Source organism: Pagrus major, chromosome 9, assembly GCF_040436345.1.
Source record: "Pagrus major chromosome 9, Pma_NU_1.0".
NCBI classification, from domain to species: Eukaryota; Metazoa; Chordata; class Actinopteri; order Spariformes; family Sparidae; genus Pagrus; species Pagrus major.
The window spans coordinates 3,454,137-3,472,891 of NC_133223.1; the positions used below are offsets into that span (position 1 = coordinate 3,454,137).

General features: G+C 39.3%; 1 protein-coding gene across 7 annotated transcripts in view; it reads right to left on the reverse strand.

Moving 5' to 3' along the window:
• caska (calcium/calmodulin-dependent serine protein kinase a) overlaps window positions 1–18,755 on the reverse strand; it is a 197,852-nt gene that overhangs the window by 9,095 nt on the left and 170,002 nt on the right. For 2 of the 7 annotated variants that reach the window (XM_073474294.1, XM_073474292.1), the window contains 7 exons: window positions 17,249–17,334; window positions 16,942–17,010; window positions 13,059–13,127; window positions 11,133–11,168; window positions 8,833–8,874; window positions 8,101–8,297; window positions 7,859–7,974 (listed from right to left, as the gene is read on the reverse strand). In XM_073474294.1, the coding sequence (XP_073330395.1) occupies window positions 7,859–7,974; window positions 8,101–8,297; window positions 8,833–8,874; window positions 11,133–11,168; window positions 13,059–13,127; window positions 16,942–17,010; window positions 17,249–17,334 (615 nt within the window). The remainder of the gene's footprint in view (window positions 1–7,858; window positions 7,975–8,100; window positions 8,298–8,832; window positions 8,875–11,132; window positions 11,169–13,058; window positions 13,128–16,941; window positions 17,011–17,248; window positions 17,335–18,755) is intronic. The other 5 variants (XM_073474296.1, XM_073474293.1, XM_073474298.1 and 2 more) reach the window with 3 other exon arrangements.

Genomic DNA, 18,755 nt, shown 5'->3' on the forward strand with positions numbered 1-18,755 from the left:
AACATCAGGTATAGCACTGTTATATCTGTTAAGTTTTTCTGGAGTGATATACGTTCGCATCAACCAGTTGTATTGTAGTAATTTCAGGCGAGTGTTAGTAGTTCTTGATGGTTGCTTTAGAGCATGCCTCCTCCCACTTTTCTATTGGGATTGCCTCCTGTAGATCCTCTCTCCATGCCTCCAGCCGTCCTGCAGATGTTTCTGTACTTCCGTCTACTAGGCATCTGTAAATTTTGGATATTAAACCCCTCCCTAAACAATTCACGTTCATTAATTTTTCTATGGTAGACATTTCGGGGATGTTTAATGTTTGATTTTGGTGTGTATTTTTAACATTTCAATTCAATACTATCACCTTCAATAGGTGAAATTTTATACAACACCAGGATACTGCATCAAGCTGTGTCGCCCAAACAATGGTCTGTCAGGTTTTAAATGACTACTTGTAGAAAGCTGCTGATTGAATGGCAACTCATGGAACTTCATGAGTGTCGCTGGAATGATGTTCTGTCATGATGCTTGTGCTGTATTTAGGTGGGCAACTCAGCAGTTTAATGTGAAAAGTGCTGCTTGTAAATACACTGCTCAAGGAATTTAATATTAAATGACATTATGAGACATAATTACAAATCCTACAGCTCATGGTTTTCCTCTGTAGCCCTCAATCACAGGCTGGCTCCCTAAATTGGCTCTCAGTCATCAGAACAGAACCACTGTTCTAAATAAATCGCAAGGTTACTTCATAAACTACTTTTTTTTAAAATCAACTGTGTATAGTTTTATTTATTATCTTTTAATCCAAATGTAAGAAACAGAGCAAAAGGCATACACTGTAAACCCCAATCCATTCCATTCTGTTTACATAACAAAAATATATCATTACAACAAAAGCTGCAGAGTTATGGTGGACAATATTTGCTGTCTTAACATAAAACTGACCGATTTTCATTGTTTTTAGTAAACATCATTTTGTAAATTTGTCAAAGTAACATTAAATCTGACGGTTGCATGCGACTTCCATTACTCTGTTTTTGTGAAACAAAACCTAAAATTTGTGTTGTGTGTTTGAGTCAAAGCAATTTTTTATTTTAAAATGGCATATATTGTAAGCTCAATGGGCAGCATAGAAATTGTTCACTATGTTAAAATTGTATTAGTTGTTTGAACTTACAAATTGGTATGAAGAAATATCTATTCAGTCTTGAAAATGAGTCACTCTCTTGTTTAAAAATGTGTGTTGACTCTACATGAGAAAGACACATGACTACAACATAGCTGCAGAGTAATGCTGGACACTGTCTTAACGGACATGATGTTTTGTGTTTTTATCAATTTTTTAGTACACAAAAAACAAAATCAAAATTTTGTGTTATATATTTACATTAATACACCTTAAATACTAAGTTAAAAATTGCATATGTTGTTAAGCATTTGGTTGAAAATTTGTGAAGTTCAACTGTTCGGTCACACAAGGACATGGAGACTAACGGTTGGGAGCACCTGGGAGAATTGCAAATGCAAAACACTAAGTCTTGAAACTGAAGACAAGTAAAATATATGTTACTGGCCTAAACAGTAGCCTAAACATTAACATTTGTAAATAATAATTCAACGAAATACTTTATATTGTAGCATGTTGGGGGAAGGTAGTCAGTTTCCCAGCATTCTTTGAGACAATGTGATTGGGGCCATACGCCTAAGGAAACTGTTTAAATGTCTTCTAAATGACCACAAATGTTACCTGGTACACAGTTATTAGTGTTACTGCACTTATTCTACAGATGTTCCTAATTAAAGTTGTTGGGTTATAAAAGACACCATGAATGATCTGCACAGTTAGCGACCTGCAAAAGTTTGAATACACTTATGCAGCTCCTATAAGGTCATCTCCCTGCATGATTATTTTCTGCATAAGATCCCAGCAAAAGAAGAGAGCACCTGGACTGCTGTAACCATTCCCAGCCTGAAAAATGATCCCAATCTGCTCCCCCAGACAAGGGTCATGTGACACATTTATTTTGTGTTATCATTCTGAATTATTGAGTTTAATTATCATAAAAAATAGAAACTGAGCAGCCAGATAATTTTATGCCATGATAATATATATATTCCCTGTTATTAGAGAGTCAGACAAGGGTCATGTGACGTATTCATTTTATGTCAGGTTTTCTCAAAAATGTCATGTTACTGTACTGAAAAGTTTTGTGTGCAAGCCATTTCCAATCTGACTCTTGAATCTTTGTGTACAGTGAATTATTTTAGATTTAGCTGAATAATGACACAAATGTTGTTAATTTGACTTTAAATGACAATATATACAATTGTTGTTTGTACATAAATTGACAAAGTAATGACACAACAATATGATTTGGTTTAATAACCACAAAAATAAACATTCAGCAACCTGATCATTTTATGCCATGAAAACATAACACACAAAGTGTGTTTTAAGCACCTAATGTCTATGTCATAATAACAGGGAATACTACGACATAGAATTAAGTTCTTAAAACACACTTTTTGTTGTAGTTGTTTGATTGAAAACGTTCTGTTGAACTGATTTCCAGTCAGAAAAGGCTCATGTGACACATGAATTTTGTGTCTGGCATTCTCAAAACTGTCATGTTACTGTGCTGTACTAACTGAATTTTTTTGACTGCAAGCTGTTTCCAAAAAAATGTTTGAGTGAGCGAGTTGGGGCTCACAGTGAACTTTTTATAAAAACTGTACTTTAAGTTAATGTCAGATAGGACTCTCCAAACACTGTGTGACAAACACACAGCCGAATACCTGAGGGAAATCGCAGGTTTTGCAGAGTGTATCACATGTTAGAGCACAGCTGTTCTGCAACATGAGCCTCCATGGAGTCACCATCTCAGGGTGCTGACAAGCAAAATGCAATGCCCATAAGTCACTGGGTTCTATTGTGCAACAGGCGGCTGCAGATCAGCTGCTGCTCAGACTGAATAATAGTTTCATGGGCTGAATAGTTATGTTATATGTTATTACCACACTTAAATGTTTGGCTGTCTTCACATTACTGTCTGTCTGGGTCTGCTAATTAGCACACTCAATCAGACAAGGATAAAAAATTGGTTAAGATGAACAACACAACACACAATGTCTGAAACACACAAGCTAAGCTACATGGTTTCAGTTTTGTGTCAGCTTTCTGTTGTTTGTTGATTGTATCAACAGAAACAAAACTGAAACACTAGCACAGTGACAGCTGATTTAAACTACAGGATTTATCAAAGAAACAGAAAAGAGAAAAAAAGAAAAGAAGAAAGAGAGTCGGTGTGTGGAAGAGAGGAACACAGAGACAAGGACATGGCTGCTGTCACTGGTTGTTACTTACATGCAGAGAGGCCGTTCAGTAGGAGAAAGCGAGAGAGATGAACAGGAAGGGTCATAACATGGTTCGGTTACAACAGCAGAATTACAAAATGTTACATACAAACAGCAAGACACAACAGTTGGGCAGCTGTGTTGTTGTTGCTGTTGAATGGAATATTCACTTCAACTGGTGACATGTCACTGTGTGAAGTGTGGTGTGGACACAGTGTGATCAGTTATGGTTAAAGGTTCTCAGGGGAATATACCACTCCTTTATACAGCAGATCACTTTTCTTTTGTTTTTTTTCTTTTTTTATAATTGTATAATTTAAAAAATGTCTTCAAATGTGTTAAATTATATGGTAATATTTAATCTTTGTGATATCTGATCCTCTGGCTCTTTTCAGAACTCTTAATCTTTTCAGCACATCCCTTACAGTGTTGACCTGACATGCCAAAACAATCCTTTAAGTATTGTACAACACTACAGTACTGAACAGTAAATTATCATAGTTATACTTAATACCTTAGTTTGTGAAACATAAACATATTTTGGCCCATTTTCAGTAAGCAAATTATGCTACACTGCTTAAAAAATCAGTCTTTAATAAATTAGCCTAGATAAAATACAGTGAACATTTTCCTGATTTAACTTTAATTTTAATTAATTAATTTTCCAAACTATTTGATTATAAGATAAGTCAACAAAACAGATATAGAAACATATCGGTTGGTACGCAGAAAGAAATGAGGTTGGGTAGTTCTGCAATAGGTAAAGCTGTGTGCAGTGGCTGTGAAGGAAAAACCATTGCATGCAGCCATTTGGGTGTGTTGTTTCAGTGCTTTGAGACATGGGAGCGTTCTTGGACATTAAGCAGTAATGGTAATAGAGTACCGCAGGACTGAATCCTAAGACCCAGAAATAAATGATCAATTTTGCACTTCTGGTTACCTTGTCTCAAGTCAATAGGTTTATTAAATGACTTATCAATAAATAATAATAATAACTTTATTTACATAACACCTTTAACAACAGAGTTTACGTTTGAGTACTTTGACAAAGAAGCAAAAGCAGGAAAACCTTTTTTGTCTGAAATAACTTCTGTAGTTAACACAACCTTGAGATACTTTCATGTTTTGTTCAATGACATAATATTACACCAGTTAATACGCCATGTTTCAATTACCAAGCACCTACATGTCTTAAAAACGGCAGTTGCTAACAAGTGTCTAAATGAGACTACAGAGGTTGTTGGGGACATTAAACATCATCACAGTGAACATGGAGACTGAAGCCATGCAGTTAATTTATAGCCTAACCTTTCACTTACACTTAAAAAATCATAAACTTGTGTTTGTCATAGAGCTTATTTTCTTCAATAACCCAAAATCCAATAGAAAATTCCCATTGGCTTTATGCGGAGAGAACCAGAGCGATGCTGGTGCTGCATTTGTTGAATTCTGCTCTGCAGTTGTGGGTGGAGGCCTACGTGTCCCCATAGTTTCTGTATACAAATTTTCACTCTTTAACACTTTAAAAATCATTTTAGTATGTAATAATGTATATAAACACTGCAATAACTACAGGTTGAACCTATTGCTATGATTTTGCTATGACTGTTGGTGGAGTTGATGCAGGAGGGAACAGATTGTGATAGGAAATATGTTCTGACCCTAATGGATGCTGAATGAGACCATGGGATTTAACTGTTAACATGAACCGTCTTTGTACTAATGAATAACGAATCAGTCAATTAAACAGGGAATGAGTAAAGTTATAGAATTGACTATTTCAGTTTAAACTACTAACAATTAATTGCAGGCGACTCTGAATCCCATGCATTCATGCATTAATCACTACATAACTATGATGATATGTGTTGCATGCTATAGAATATTAAGGCAATTCCTTTTAAATGGACATTTACAGATGTGTCAGCCAAGGTGTCAAAAAGGCATGCTAATCAAATGGACATTCAGATGCACACATACTCTAACATACTGTCAGTAGATAATGTACGCTGCCAAGTACGCATGTAGGTGCACACCTGCAATCACAGACACCTGTTGCTTGGTGCATATATCATACAATAGGTGTAAAGCTCTGGGTCAACTGACACCCCAAAGCCTGTGACAACAATGCCCACCATGATGCATCTCCGCCCTACACTCTTTGCACTGCTCCTTGCTCTGAACTCCCTCTCTCCAATACCTTATACAAGATTATTCAATTCAATTCAGCTTTTTTTTTTTTTTTTAGAATACTTGCATAGAAAGAAACACAATCTTTTCATCCAAAAATAGATACTCTAACTATTGATATTTTTATTGCAGGATTGTTTGTGTTCAGTTGCATTACTCACGCAAAATATGTTTTCGTCCCAAACAGCCAGAACACTTTACTGTGCATTAGCCATATGCTAGCGAGCACGGCACACATGGAGTGTGTGTATGCGTGTTTGAATTCAGTTGAGTCTCTTAATGACCTCAACACTCACAAGAGACTCCGGCTCTCTTCCGTCTTTCCCTTCTCCTCTTTGTAACGTTAATGTTCATGAAGTAAAGTACATTTCCCCTCCAGCTCCAGTCAGCAATCAACATTACAGAACATAAACACCAGATAATGGCAATCACCTCCACAAATAAACTTGAGTAATTACTAATCCACTTTTTAATTCCAAAAGTTAAAGTAATCTATGAGCTCTCCTCCCTTCAATAAACAGCTCCAGATCAGAGCAGAAACGGATGTGACTCGGTCTGACTCTGCACCCAACTCTATCCTACAGAACTGGTATATTGTATATTTATGATATCTTATTGAACTCTTATGAGAAATTACATAGTTTTCCATTCAGTAAGCAATATACTGTAAAGACCATATCAGGATGTGAGAGGAGTAGGGGAGAATCCCCTTTTGGGGTGAGGGTCAGGAAGTCAGACGAGAGGCAATTGTCTCTGTCTGAGGTGTTACAGGCAGATAGATGAGATGAGATTTACATTCTAATAAAGCATCAAAGGATCACTGTCCTCGGAAAGAGACGATCAACCAAACATCAGGGGGTCATTGTTTTTGGAAGAAATGTTGTAACCCCCACTCTGTTTGTATTTAAGTCAGAAACATTTGGAAGACGAGAGAGAACACTTCAGGTCTTCTCTCCAAGCTGCATGTATTAAAGAGATCTGATTAATCACGCTGAGTCTACAATTCTTCTGAGATTTAGCAACTCTCAACCTCACAAAGGAGAATTTCCACTACACTCATTCTGTATCTAGTCATCTGTAGTATTGGGACTGGATCAGCAAGACTTTGTATTCTGATGTAAAAAAAAAAAGTGTTCTTGTAACGGGGAATGTGACCTTGCTGGTTTTCTCCGCTGATCAGCACCTGATTATTTAAAGAAACACCTGTTGGCAAATAAGCACAGAATGAATCTGATAAAGCAGAGTGCAGTTTGCTTCTTGTTGTTTTTAATTCAACTGTTAATAAAATAGTGTCAATAGTATCCTGGTGTGCACTGGAATATTGATTTCGATTGATTGATTTTGGTCCATTGTAAATTAGCGTATATTTGTGTCTGTTATTGACATTGCATGTAATCTAGATGCGCAAAAATTCCTTTCACTTTTGTGGGGAACACAGCAGTAGTCAATGAATTGATCAGTTGATCCACAAAAATAAGTAACTACTTTTATAATCAAGTAATAATAGAGATAATTTAATAATTTATCAAAGAAAAAATACAAGCTTTCATATGCAAATATTTGGGGTTTTTGCACTGTTGGTTTGACAAACCAAGACATTTTGAGGTGTCACTTTGACCTTGAGGACTTGTGATGGGCATTTAAAGGGAAAGGGGCAAATTATTACAATGCAACACATGACGACATTAAGGAGAAGAGAACTGAAGCCTCAGCTTATTGCACCATTACAAAAATCTATTTGGTTTCAAAACCAGCAGCAACCAAAAAACCTTTCCTGCTACCTTCCTCTGACTCAACTCTCACACAGACCACACTACTTCTAGGTGCTATATCTATGTCCGCACACCAGTCAACATATCTGCTGCTGATGCTACTTCAGGGCCTTTGCATCTGATATCACAATTACTTAAGAGACAACTGGTCACATACCTTGCTACACACATACAGCACACATCCTCATGCAGACGTGTCATTTAAAAGTCTGCCATAAAATGCAGAGATTTTCTGGCTCAAACTTGCCCCCGTGCTCATGTTTCAGCAACACTGGCAGCTTTTCCTGTCATCCCTGGCTGTGGCTCCGCTAGTGAAGATGAACGCTACAAGATCCTGTTACATACAAATTCTACCTGCACAAACAGACAGAATGACAGACACACATGCTCACAGGCCACACACACTCATTTAACTGTAAATATTATGTAAAGTGCAAGCATGCATGCAAGTAGGCTCATGGGACTGAGCAACACTGAAATGTCTGCAGCATGTTGTGTTGTGTGCACATGCATGTGATTAGGAGCATTAGCGTGAGTACACGGTGTACCTGCATTGTGTTTTGCCAAATACTTGTCTTTGTACTGCTTCTTCTTCTTGCCAAACCAGGTACAGCTGGCCTGCTGCTCCTGCTTGGTCTTCTCCATGGCTATACACGCCACTCGCCTAACACAAACACATACACAGAGTCACATTAAGCGCTGAGCTGAATGATTGTAGATGTGGAGGTATAGTTTCTCTATAACCTTGTCTGTTTGCCATAATCTCTCAGTGTATGCATTTCCCTCTCACCACTCCTGCAGCTCTGGTGATGGGATGAGGCCTGCTGTGCCATTTTTTGTGTTCTCCAGCTTGCCCTGCCACCAGTTGTGGTCATCCTTGGAGATGATCTGGATGATGTCGCCCACTCTGAAGCGAATGCCTGCCTCCTTGCAGGGGATGAGTTCGTCTTTGGAGGGGTCATATTCAAACTGAGCCCTCACGTAGATCTGTGTCGAAAAGTGCAGAGGTTAGATGGGTGAGCTAACTCAGCGATGGGTCAAGGTGGTGGTGTTTCAGAAATAAACAGTGGTGTGATGAATGAGAGAGGTGAGTGCTGGGAGAGGTACAGGGAAGATGAAAGAAAGAGAAATTAGACAGAGTGGATGGTGTACTCTCTTCTGCATATGCTGACAGCTACGACTGCAGTAATGATCAGTGGACTCTCAGGAGAGGGGAGAGCATGGAGGGTTTTTGGTTGCCTGGTTGAGGAGTGGTTTCCAAGGGAGGGCCTTCTCCAGTGACATGAACCCAGACACAGCTGGTCTATTAAGGAGCCTCTCCACACACTGGTAATTATGGCACAGGCATTGTTTGTGTGTCAATTAGTTCAACACAACATTATCATTATCCTCGCAGCTATTTGTTGCTGTTTTGCAATCTGCACTCTGTGTGAAAGTGAGCTGGTAAATATGTTTGGGACAATAGTGCAGAAGTAGTTACTGTATTTTTCTATTTTAGGGGGTGGGAGAGGCTGTCTCTTACCTTAACAGACATTTTGTCCTTGATTGGAGGTCTGGATACAATCTAGGATTTGAAAGCATCATACACATCACGCAGCAAAATGGCTATGCAATGTCTAAACAGCAGTACGGACGCCAAGGTTGGTGGAGGGGAAATAGGTTGGGGTTGATGGTGGTGAGACAGGACAAGGAGGTAAAACTCCAATGTTGGAGTTACAGAAGGTTTCTCTTACCCATCCAATACTTTTCAACTAAACTATAAGACAATTCAATGATTCTGAGATCAAGCTCTGCAACTCTGAGGCTGCTAAGCGTATGGTATAAGATGATCTGTTGTGGACCCTACTGCCCTCTGCTGGTAGGATCTGCTGTTGGTGCAATCAAAATATCCTTAGATGCCATGTTGCTGATACTTGATCTCGCAACATTAAAAGAGTGAGACATGATTTTAGTGAGTGATGTTGGAAAATTGATGAGGTATGTGTCAGGAAGGTGCGCAGACACACATAAAGACTTGATAGGATGAGTTAAGTTGTGAAAGGTTGTTACGCTGAAAAATAAGTTTAGTTGGCCAGAGTTAGAGGTTGCCCATAACTCCTGTTCTCATAGCCGTGGGTCCATACAACCATATCTGTCTGGGTATCAGCGGCTAGAGGTGATCTCTAGGCTCTCAACAATGCTTGTGCCATTATTACCATACATACAGTTTAAGTAAAGCTAGTGAAATGCTACATTGTACGGCTGATTACACAACAGTGGTCAGTCATGTTGTTGCAGTGTCCAGGGTATTAGTTTAACATCAATGTCAGAATAAGCAAGAAGGTCTCTGAAAAAGAGTCTGGCCAGAACCAAATCATATTTAGTCATACTGAGTCAACACAGGATCCCGTTCCATTGGTCACTTTTTCAGTATATCGAATGCCTTAGTATAGGGCTCAAACGATTAGTTGAGTGACAGACAACTATCTTGATAATCAAGTAATTGTTTTGAAAATGCCAAACATTCTCTGGTATCAGCTTCTAACAGGCTGGCTACATTGAATATGTAACATATGCAGACCATCCATGGAGTGGCTGCTGCAACATTACACTTCCACTGTAATCAATTAAACTGGCTACACCAGGTGTGACAGACGCTTGTAAATGGTGTAAACCTTGTATGTGTCTTCTAATTATATTTTTTTATGTGAGGTGTGTGCTACCCCTTAATGTAGAATTTGGGTCATAAAGTGTTGATGTTTTTGTTAAATGAAAGCACCTGTATACAGGAAATGACTCTAGCTGGCTTCCACTTTGGGGTCTTTATCACCCTGTAGGTATTTAACTAACAGCTGGCTGCTTAGTAACTTTATCTGGCATACTGTAGTATGTAGATGTGAACTTACCCATATTACACAAACTTAGTGAAAAGTGAAAATTTCACAACAGTGTACTGGGTCCAAAAACTGAAGACAGTCCCATAAACTAAAGCTGATCATCTTATTTTGCCTGTGAGTCACACAACACTACACTGTATGTGAGCTGCAGTTGTAACCAGTAAAAAAAATATTTTGCTGCACATCAACTGAATGGTCTGCATACGTTACATCTTTAATACAAGTATTTTCTGCTTTGTTCTGTTATCTATCATTGTAAATTAAATATGTTTGAGTTTTAGACTGTTGTCCAGACGATTCAAGCAATGTGAAGATATGATCATGAGACACTGGAATGCCAAAAAGGTTACTAACAAATCAATTGGGAAAATAATTAGTAGTTGAAGTCCTACCCGAGTCGATCCAGGTGGATGTCCTGTCAACCTCAGATCACATACATCATGCTTATGCAGCACAAGTGTTTTTTGAGGAAAGACAGAGTGTTCATTGGTGGAGCATCATACTGCTGCCATGTGTTGGTTTTCTCTCACAGTTTTGCTCTGTTTGAATCAACTACATTTTGGAAAAGGTCTGATTATCTACAGTACTGTCTCAGACTGATTCTGACTGTGCATTAGTGTGAGGGCTCTGTGACCAAATAATTAGCTGCAGAGGTGGTGCTTCATCCACTCAGAACACCAAGTGATCACTTTAGTATGACTGTTTTGGTGTGTTTGTCTGTGGAGGGGAGGTGTAGTTGTTAGAGTAAACCCCAGCCTGAACAAAACAACTATCTTGTAAATCAATCCAAACTATACTGATACATTTTGTAAAGCAGAAAGGAGGGTTAGGGAAAATTGAGACACATACCTCTGTATAAAGTGGAGAGATTGTATGCATTGTATAAGATGCTAGTGAGTACAGATGAGTGAGTGAGTAAGTGAGTGAGTGAGTGGCTTTTATTCACCTGTCGACCCTTGGGCTGAATGGTGGATGGCAGGTCCTGTAGAAGTAAACCATTTATGACAGAAAGACATGGTTAACTGTGAGACACAAAGAGGCAGTTCACAGTTGGTATCGATATCCATCCTGAGTTCTCTGATCGCAAGTGGACAGCTCTAAGTACAGATGTGAATGCCCCTGAGATGCATTGAGGACGCAAGAAGAAGAAGAAGAAGAAGAAGAAGAAGAAGAAGAAGAAGAAGAAGAAGAAGAAGAAGAAGAAGAAGAAGGAGACGAAGACAAAGAAGAAAAAAAGGAGGAGAAGAAGAAAAAGAAGAAAAAGACACGAAGGAGAAGAAGAAGAAGAAGAAGAAGAAGAAGAGACAAAGGGGAAGGAGAGGAAGACGAAGAAAAAGAAGAAGAAGAGACGAAGGTGAAGAAGAAGAAGGCGAAGAAAAGGAAGAAGAGGAAGAAGAAGAAGAAGGAGAAGAAGTAATGTAAACGACATGTTTGGTCTCTCTAAACCTGTCTGTTAGCAGTTTCAACCAACCATTGAACTAATAACCATAATATCCCCTCACAAATCGCATGTTTTTAAAAGCTGTTGCGTGAACTTCACAAATTTTGTGGAACAGCTCCAACAAAATCATTTGAGCCTTCTACTAAAGTCAGCATTTCATGTAATACATTTAGTTGTTTGTTTCCTTGTAAAGTGTCAGTTTGTGTGTCTGCTTAGTGTCTAAAGTGCGTCTTACCTGAACATTTAGCAGCTGTTTGAACACACTGGTTCAACTGATTTCACCATATACATCAAATTTATGAAAGAAGACAACATTTTATTGACGGTAAACATGTAGAATTTTACAAATACAGTTACATGTAACAGTAACCAATATAGGCCACTTTGTCACCTGTGGAGAAAATCCCCAGACCCCTGTAAAAAAAATCCCTCAATCTTGACAGTTGTTGAGTTAGGAGAAATAACCTTTGTGAACCACTGTCTACAGCACATGTGTAACTATTTGGGCCTTCTTGTAAATTTGACAAATGATATACATGAAGATATTTCTTTTTTCATGAACAAAACACTGTCTGTTTTTTCCAGTGATGTTTGTGTATATTTGCATACAGAGTGGGGAAGTGAGATCTCACCACAGGTGGTCACTCGAGATGCATGTTAATGCCAGGTGCGAACTGACGGACCTAAAGCTGTCCACTTATTATTGGATCACTCAGGGCGGATGGTTACACTAGGTAAGGTATCATTTTGTGAAACTTAAACAATACATGCACATTCATCTGCAATCTGCTCTTGCAAAATGGAGAGAAGACAGTGAAAAAAAGAACAGAGTAATTCTATCTATTAAAACAGATCTGGCTGTGGAGCAACACGCGAGCACAGAGCAAGCAAAGCAGCTGCAACATCAGCATGACCACAGTGTCTGTCTGGAGCCTTGGAGAAGAGACAAAGAAACTGCGCAACCTGATGAGGTTTAGTGTAATGCACAGCAGGAGCCCCAAGTGTGTCCCCTGCATCACTGAGACCACGGGATGCCTAGTGTGTTGTAGCAATGAGGCACAGCACGCAGCAGGTTTTATGAGGCACACCAATTTGTTAACTGAGATATCGGACCTGGGGGTCTTTGGCTCAAACAGATGAACTGGGAGAATGACACAGGATTGACTCAGGAGATCTACGGTACGACCCGCCTACTGCTAATTCTACTGTTACTAATGCTTTAACAGTTACAACTCAAATTAAACAGAAATAAACACAGCTCACGATGAACAGACATCTACACGGACAAGAGGATAAACTGACTGGAAGACAGAGACATGTAAAAATACCATGACACATCAACGTAACAAATGAGACGCACCGGAGGGGGGAGAAGAGAGAAATGGTTTGGGGTCTTTCTGTAGGGTTTTTTTGGGGGGTGGGGGTCCTTACCAAGATAGAACTGTTAATGCTGGAGTGGCCATTGGCAGGGGACTGCCTGGAGGTGGTGGGGGACTCTTTCTGAAATAAGACACACAGATCAGCAGCGCACAGCTACCACACACACATACACACACTCGATCTCATACAAATATCCATGAGCTTGTGGCCATATACACAGAGCTCAGAGACACACACACACACACACACACACACACACACACACACACACTTACCAGACACACGCTTCTGGGCAGCGACCACAATAGAGACCCACCACAGTGCTGACGTAATGAAATGCGTCAACAAGACATGGGTGAGAACATGATCAGCGATCCTCTAGCCTGCACGTCCTTAAATCAGCACAGGGGGGCGGTAGACTTACATTTGCTACTGACCAGCCAAGCCCATGAAGTCATCCCTTACACAGACCATCACAGCTCAAAACCGCAAATAAACATCTCTGTACTGAGATATGTGTGTGTGTGATAATATTTATATAAATCTAGTGAAAATGGAGTAGAGGAGATTAATCTACCAATGTATTTTAAAATCTAAATTGTATGCTGAAAAGAAAGCTTCTAATCAAATGAATACATCAAAAGTATAATGACAAATCACCTTTGATCACCATAGATAAATATAAATAAAAATATTTTAATGATGATAATTTATAAATTTAATTTATTAAGTTATATTTGGTTATTGTTTTATTGTCTTCAGCTAAAAATTGCAAAAATTTGAGCAGGGCTGGAGTTTGCACATCTGACTTTTTAAAATAAAAGCTGTGTTGAGTGGCTGTGGCAGCGGAGCTGTCACTGAGTTTTACCCTAAAGTCAATTCAATTTTAGAATCTTTGGCACTGGTTTAAAAGAGTCATACATAGCTAGGTGCCAGATTACATAAGTAAATTTCCTTCTGTCACAAAAGGTCACTTAGATATACTAGTTTAGCCTGTGAGTTGATCCAGAGTCTATTAAAAGGGCAATAAAACTTGTTATTTACTGGTGCCTCAGCTTTAGAAGTCCTTCCAGTTAGTTTTGGAATGCTTATAGTCAGCAGGTGATTTGTTAATTTTTAACAGGGGGGATGGCTCAATGGGAGCACCACCCAGCCCCGACACACGTATGTACACCTCCCAAAGGACATTGTTGCAGGACGTCTTAACCATAACTGTGACATTTCTAATTTTATAAAACTCCATTTTATCCAGTTATCTTCCTTCTCTCCCTACTACAACTGTCTTTTTATAACTGTATTAAAGTAATGAGTAAATACACCTTTAAATTGTATGCAGTGGACTGAGTTTATTCAGGCAGGGTTTTCTCATGTTTCTCACAATTCACTACAAGCAGGGTGATTTTAAGTTACATGACCCCTTGGAATTTTTTACCATCTAAATTCCTTGAAGGACACAAAATGAACATTTGGCAAAATAGTAGAGCCAACCGATCTATCTGCCGATATTAGCCTCTCACAGATATATCAGTATCGGTGTATATATTGTCCGATATGCATCGATATGAAAACTTTATATTTAAAAACTATAATGGAGAAAAACAGGATTGGGGTAATTTAAAATTGGTGTAATGACATAGTTTGTCCAGCAGAGTGCGCTTCAATGGGGGATAAAACAGCTGGTGTCAGGAAATGTAACAGCTACCTCACTAATGGTTGAACTATAAACCAGCACAAAAATGACAATTACCAACATAACATAAGCCACCGTGTTCTGAACAGACACACTAAAAACACTAACAAAAAGTAACATTTTAGTTTTAGAACAAGCAAACTTGCTGTGCTCCTCCTCTACACAAGAGATGCGCTGGGAATCCACCGGAAGCTGCTCTATGACGTCGCGTCTGCTACAGGTTTTGTTCCGCCCTCACGGCATCATACCATGAATGTATATAGAGAACCCAGCGGGAACGTTTCAGAAGCCTTTTGTCTGCCTGATTTTGTTGACTTGCTCAGATTTTGTTGATCTGGTCATTTTTCGTTTTTATACAATCCGGAGTCTGCACAGGGTGTTTTATTTTGAAAATTGACCGGATGCTCTATGCCGTTCCTGTGTCTCTGACTTCCTGCCGGCGCGATCTGCTCTGTGCAGCTTGTTGGGGCTTCCGTCAAAAATCGACCAGGCAGCCGGAAGGCAAAGCAGCCGTGCACGGCTTGACTCCACTGTGCGCCGGAGCTGATCGCGGCCGCTTGTGATTTGTAACACACTTTCTGCTACTGGGGGGTGGAGAGTGATGGCAGGTTAACAAGGGGGATGCTTTTTGGTAATTTTGCTAACAAGGGGGATGGCATCTCCCCTCATCCCCCCTCAAATTGCCTACTGCTTATATTTTGTGTCTGAATTGTTGGTTTGTACACTTCACTTTATGCTGCTGCATTTATGGTACTCTATATCTTGTTTTTGGACTTGAATTTCTCTCTACAGGGAGCTCTTTGGGCTCTCTAACTGGAGGATGCTATACACTGTATATAGAATCAACAGCAGTTGTATGCCTCCGCGCACCAGTCAAGTTTACATTCATGTCTGTCCAGACTCATGATATATTGTATGTTGTGAAGACTTCCGAATAATTTGATAAAGTGTAGCTCTGGGCTGATTGGCAGTTCTCACTATATGGACATGTATGATTCCAGTGAATATTTGCCAGTCAGGAACATGCTGTCTTCACTTAGAAACTATTTTTTTATAGAGGAGTACAGAGGACTGATTTTTCCCATGGTGCAACAGTAAAATCACCTGAATCTCAATATCAGCTAAACCTGAGCTTATGGGGGACTACAATAGTTTAAATATGGATGTTGCTGCATTGAAGCTACAAATTCTAAAACGTGGATGCTTCACACACGTTTAACCCAGTAGCACAGAAGATCTCTACAATCACCACAGTTTCAAGGTGGACACTCAAGATAACTGTCACCAATTCAGTATCTGGCCAAATGCCTAATATGGTCACAATCTCCCCTTCTTAGGGGGAGTTATGGTGTGTTGCATGTTTTTGCAGAACATTATGCTGTCACAGTGAAACTGAACTTTGACCCTTTGGATATGAAATGTCTTCACTTCCTCACTTTTATCCTTATAGACATAAGTGTGAAATTTTGAGCGTATGAGGTCGTGAGTTATGGCTAAAAAAACTCAATCACATCAAAACCTGATCAGTTCATCCCTAAATCCAAGTGTGCCACATGTAATGAAATTCCCTCCAGGCGTCCCTGAGATATTGCATTCACAAGAATGGGATGAACAACCCAAAATCATAATGCCTCTGGAATCGGCTGTCATTAGTGCGGAGCCATAATGAAAACAACTTATCATACAACAATGTTATATATATTAATATATGCCTGTGTATTTGTTGCTCAGTGCAGCTTCAACTTGATGGTTATTTCTGAGGCAGTGCAAAGCAATTTCCTATTGTGTCTTTCATCACATCATTTCATCACAAGGAGAGCATATTTTTGTACATTAGGTAAGTCTGCACTGTTTGCACAAACATTATGAGCCTTAGTGGACTTAGACTGAATTTATAAATATTAAATTGTAAGATGTTTCTGTTATTTGGTCCACCTTTGTAGTGCGTGAGAGTTTGTACAGTTGTGGTGGTCTGTGGGCAGGAGCAGGGTGGGATCACACAGAGAGGTGTGGCTCATTCCTGGACCAGAGGGGGAGAGGGAGGTTCCGGTATCTTCATTGTGAAATTGGTGTGCTAAATATCTGACCCAGCCCCAGCAAAACACAGCAAAACACATACACACACACAGCACACCCCACACACACAACATCCTTGGGTTACACGCACACAAACACTCAGTACGGCGAGCAGTTAGTAATATGATCAGCATATCACAATCAGCAGTGAAGAGGAGGAGGTGTTACCTCACATGAAGAGCCCTGCGTCCGGTAACTTGGCACTATTTTGAATGTGATGCTGCCTCTCATCTCCCTCTGTGGACACACACACACACACACACACACACACACACACACACACACACACACACACGTTTGGTCTATTTTAGTTCAGATATGAAGATATGAGATTTTACTGATTAACAGTATGTAGTGATAACAACACTGTTGCACTTACTAAGACATTAAAAGTCAGCAGCTTACACAAACACACACACACACACACACACACACACACACACACACACACACACACTCACACTCACTCACTCACCAGCATCTTCTGCAGCTGCTCGACAGTCTGGTTGGCTACACTGATGCTGTTGATCTCCCTGATCTCATCTCCAACATGCAACGTTCCTGAAAGGAATGGACAAGTGAGCTTTGACAGAGAGACAAAGGAGGATAAAGACAAATGTGTAATCAAAATGTTTTCCTCATTACAGAGCCACATTTTATTTCATTAGGCTCTGTTGCTGTTTTCCCCCTCACAGCTACAGTAGAGAAAAGCTTGCTTTGTAATCAAGATGGCTTTCCAATCACCACATAATAGATTCAGTAGGGGTTAGTTAACGGTATGCTACAGTCACAAAAAAACAGCAGTGCCTTCAACCTCAAGAACAGCTGTTGAAAAGTCTGGCAAAATGGATGCATGAGTGAACACTTGCCATCTTGTCATTGTTGTCTCCTTTTAAAGCGAAGAAGAAGGAGGAGCTTAATTTTTTTATTCTGACTGTCCATTTAGGACCTTAAAGGTGCTATTTGTAAGAAAAGTTGATTTTTGAGTCTCATCCCCAACTCATCAAATAATGCCGCTCTGGGATTGTAGCACTGGTCGGCTGCCATCACAAGGCACCAGTTTTTGATGAGTTGGGAATAACACTCAAAAAACAACTTTTCTTACAAATAGCACTTTTAACAGAAGAAAATCTAAAATGTTCCCATCCCTCTCTGCCTCCTATAGATTTACATAATATTGACATGATGTTTCATGCAAACTTAAGCTGTTTTTCCAACTAAATGAAATATTGACACAGCCATAGAAGTGATACTGTACCATTTGTCATAACAAACAAAGCTGTACCCTATAGTAAATACTACTTAGAAGATAAAGTGTTGCCAATCTTCCATTATAATCCAATTTGAACTTCATTCCTTATGAGGTAATTACTGTAGCAACTGAATTTTTAATGCTCAAGCTTAGCCTATATTTATTATAGACCTAGATGCTGTATACACAGGCTTATGCATTGCCTATGCCACTGTCATGCAACTATCAGCAGGTGGTTGTTACACAGCTTGTCCACTAGAGGGCATCCACACATTACCAAAAACTTGAAACTGATAGCTTCCTGCTAAGTAATAATTTACCTTAGGCGATGGTAGGAAGTGAGAGATACTGCTTTCTGAGTTTGTATCATCAGACATTAACAATTGCACATTGGACGTGAAGTAATAATTAAGATAATTTTATTCTTCATCCGATGTGACAAAATCATTTAATTTTCTTGTGTGTTCAGGCCAAAAACGATCAAAGACAGAAAAGCTCACTTGTAGAACCAGATCCGCTCAAGTTAGGTGTTATCTCTGACGTCAATCCTCTGTTAACATAGCGTTAAGATAACCACCTAGACCAAAGGTTCTGCAACCTGCGACTCTGGAGCCACATGCGGCTCTTTTGCCCCTCTGCAGTGGCTCCCTGTGGCTTTGACATTTTACAAGAAAATTAATAATATATATATTTTTATCATCATCACTGTTTTAGGCCTACAGTGATTCTT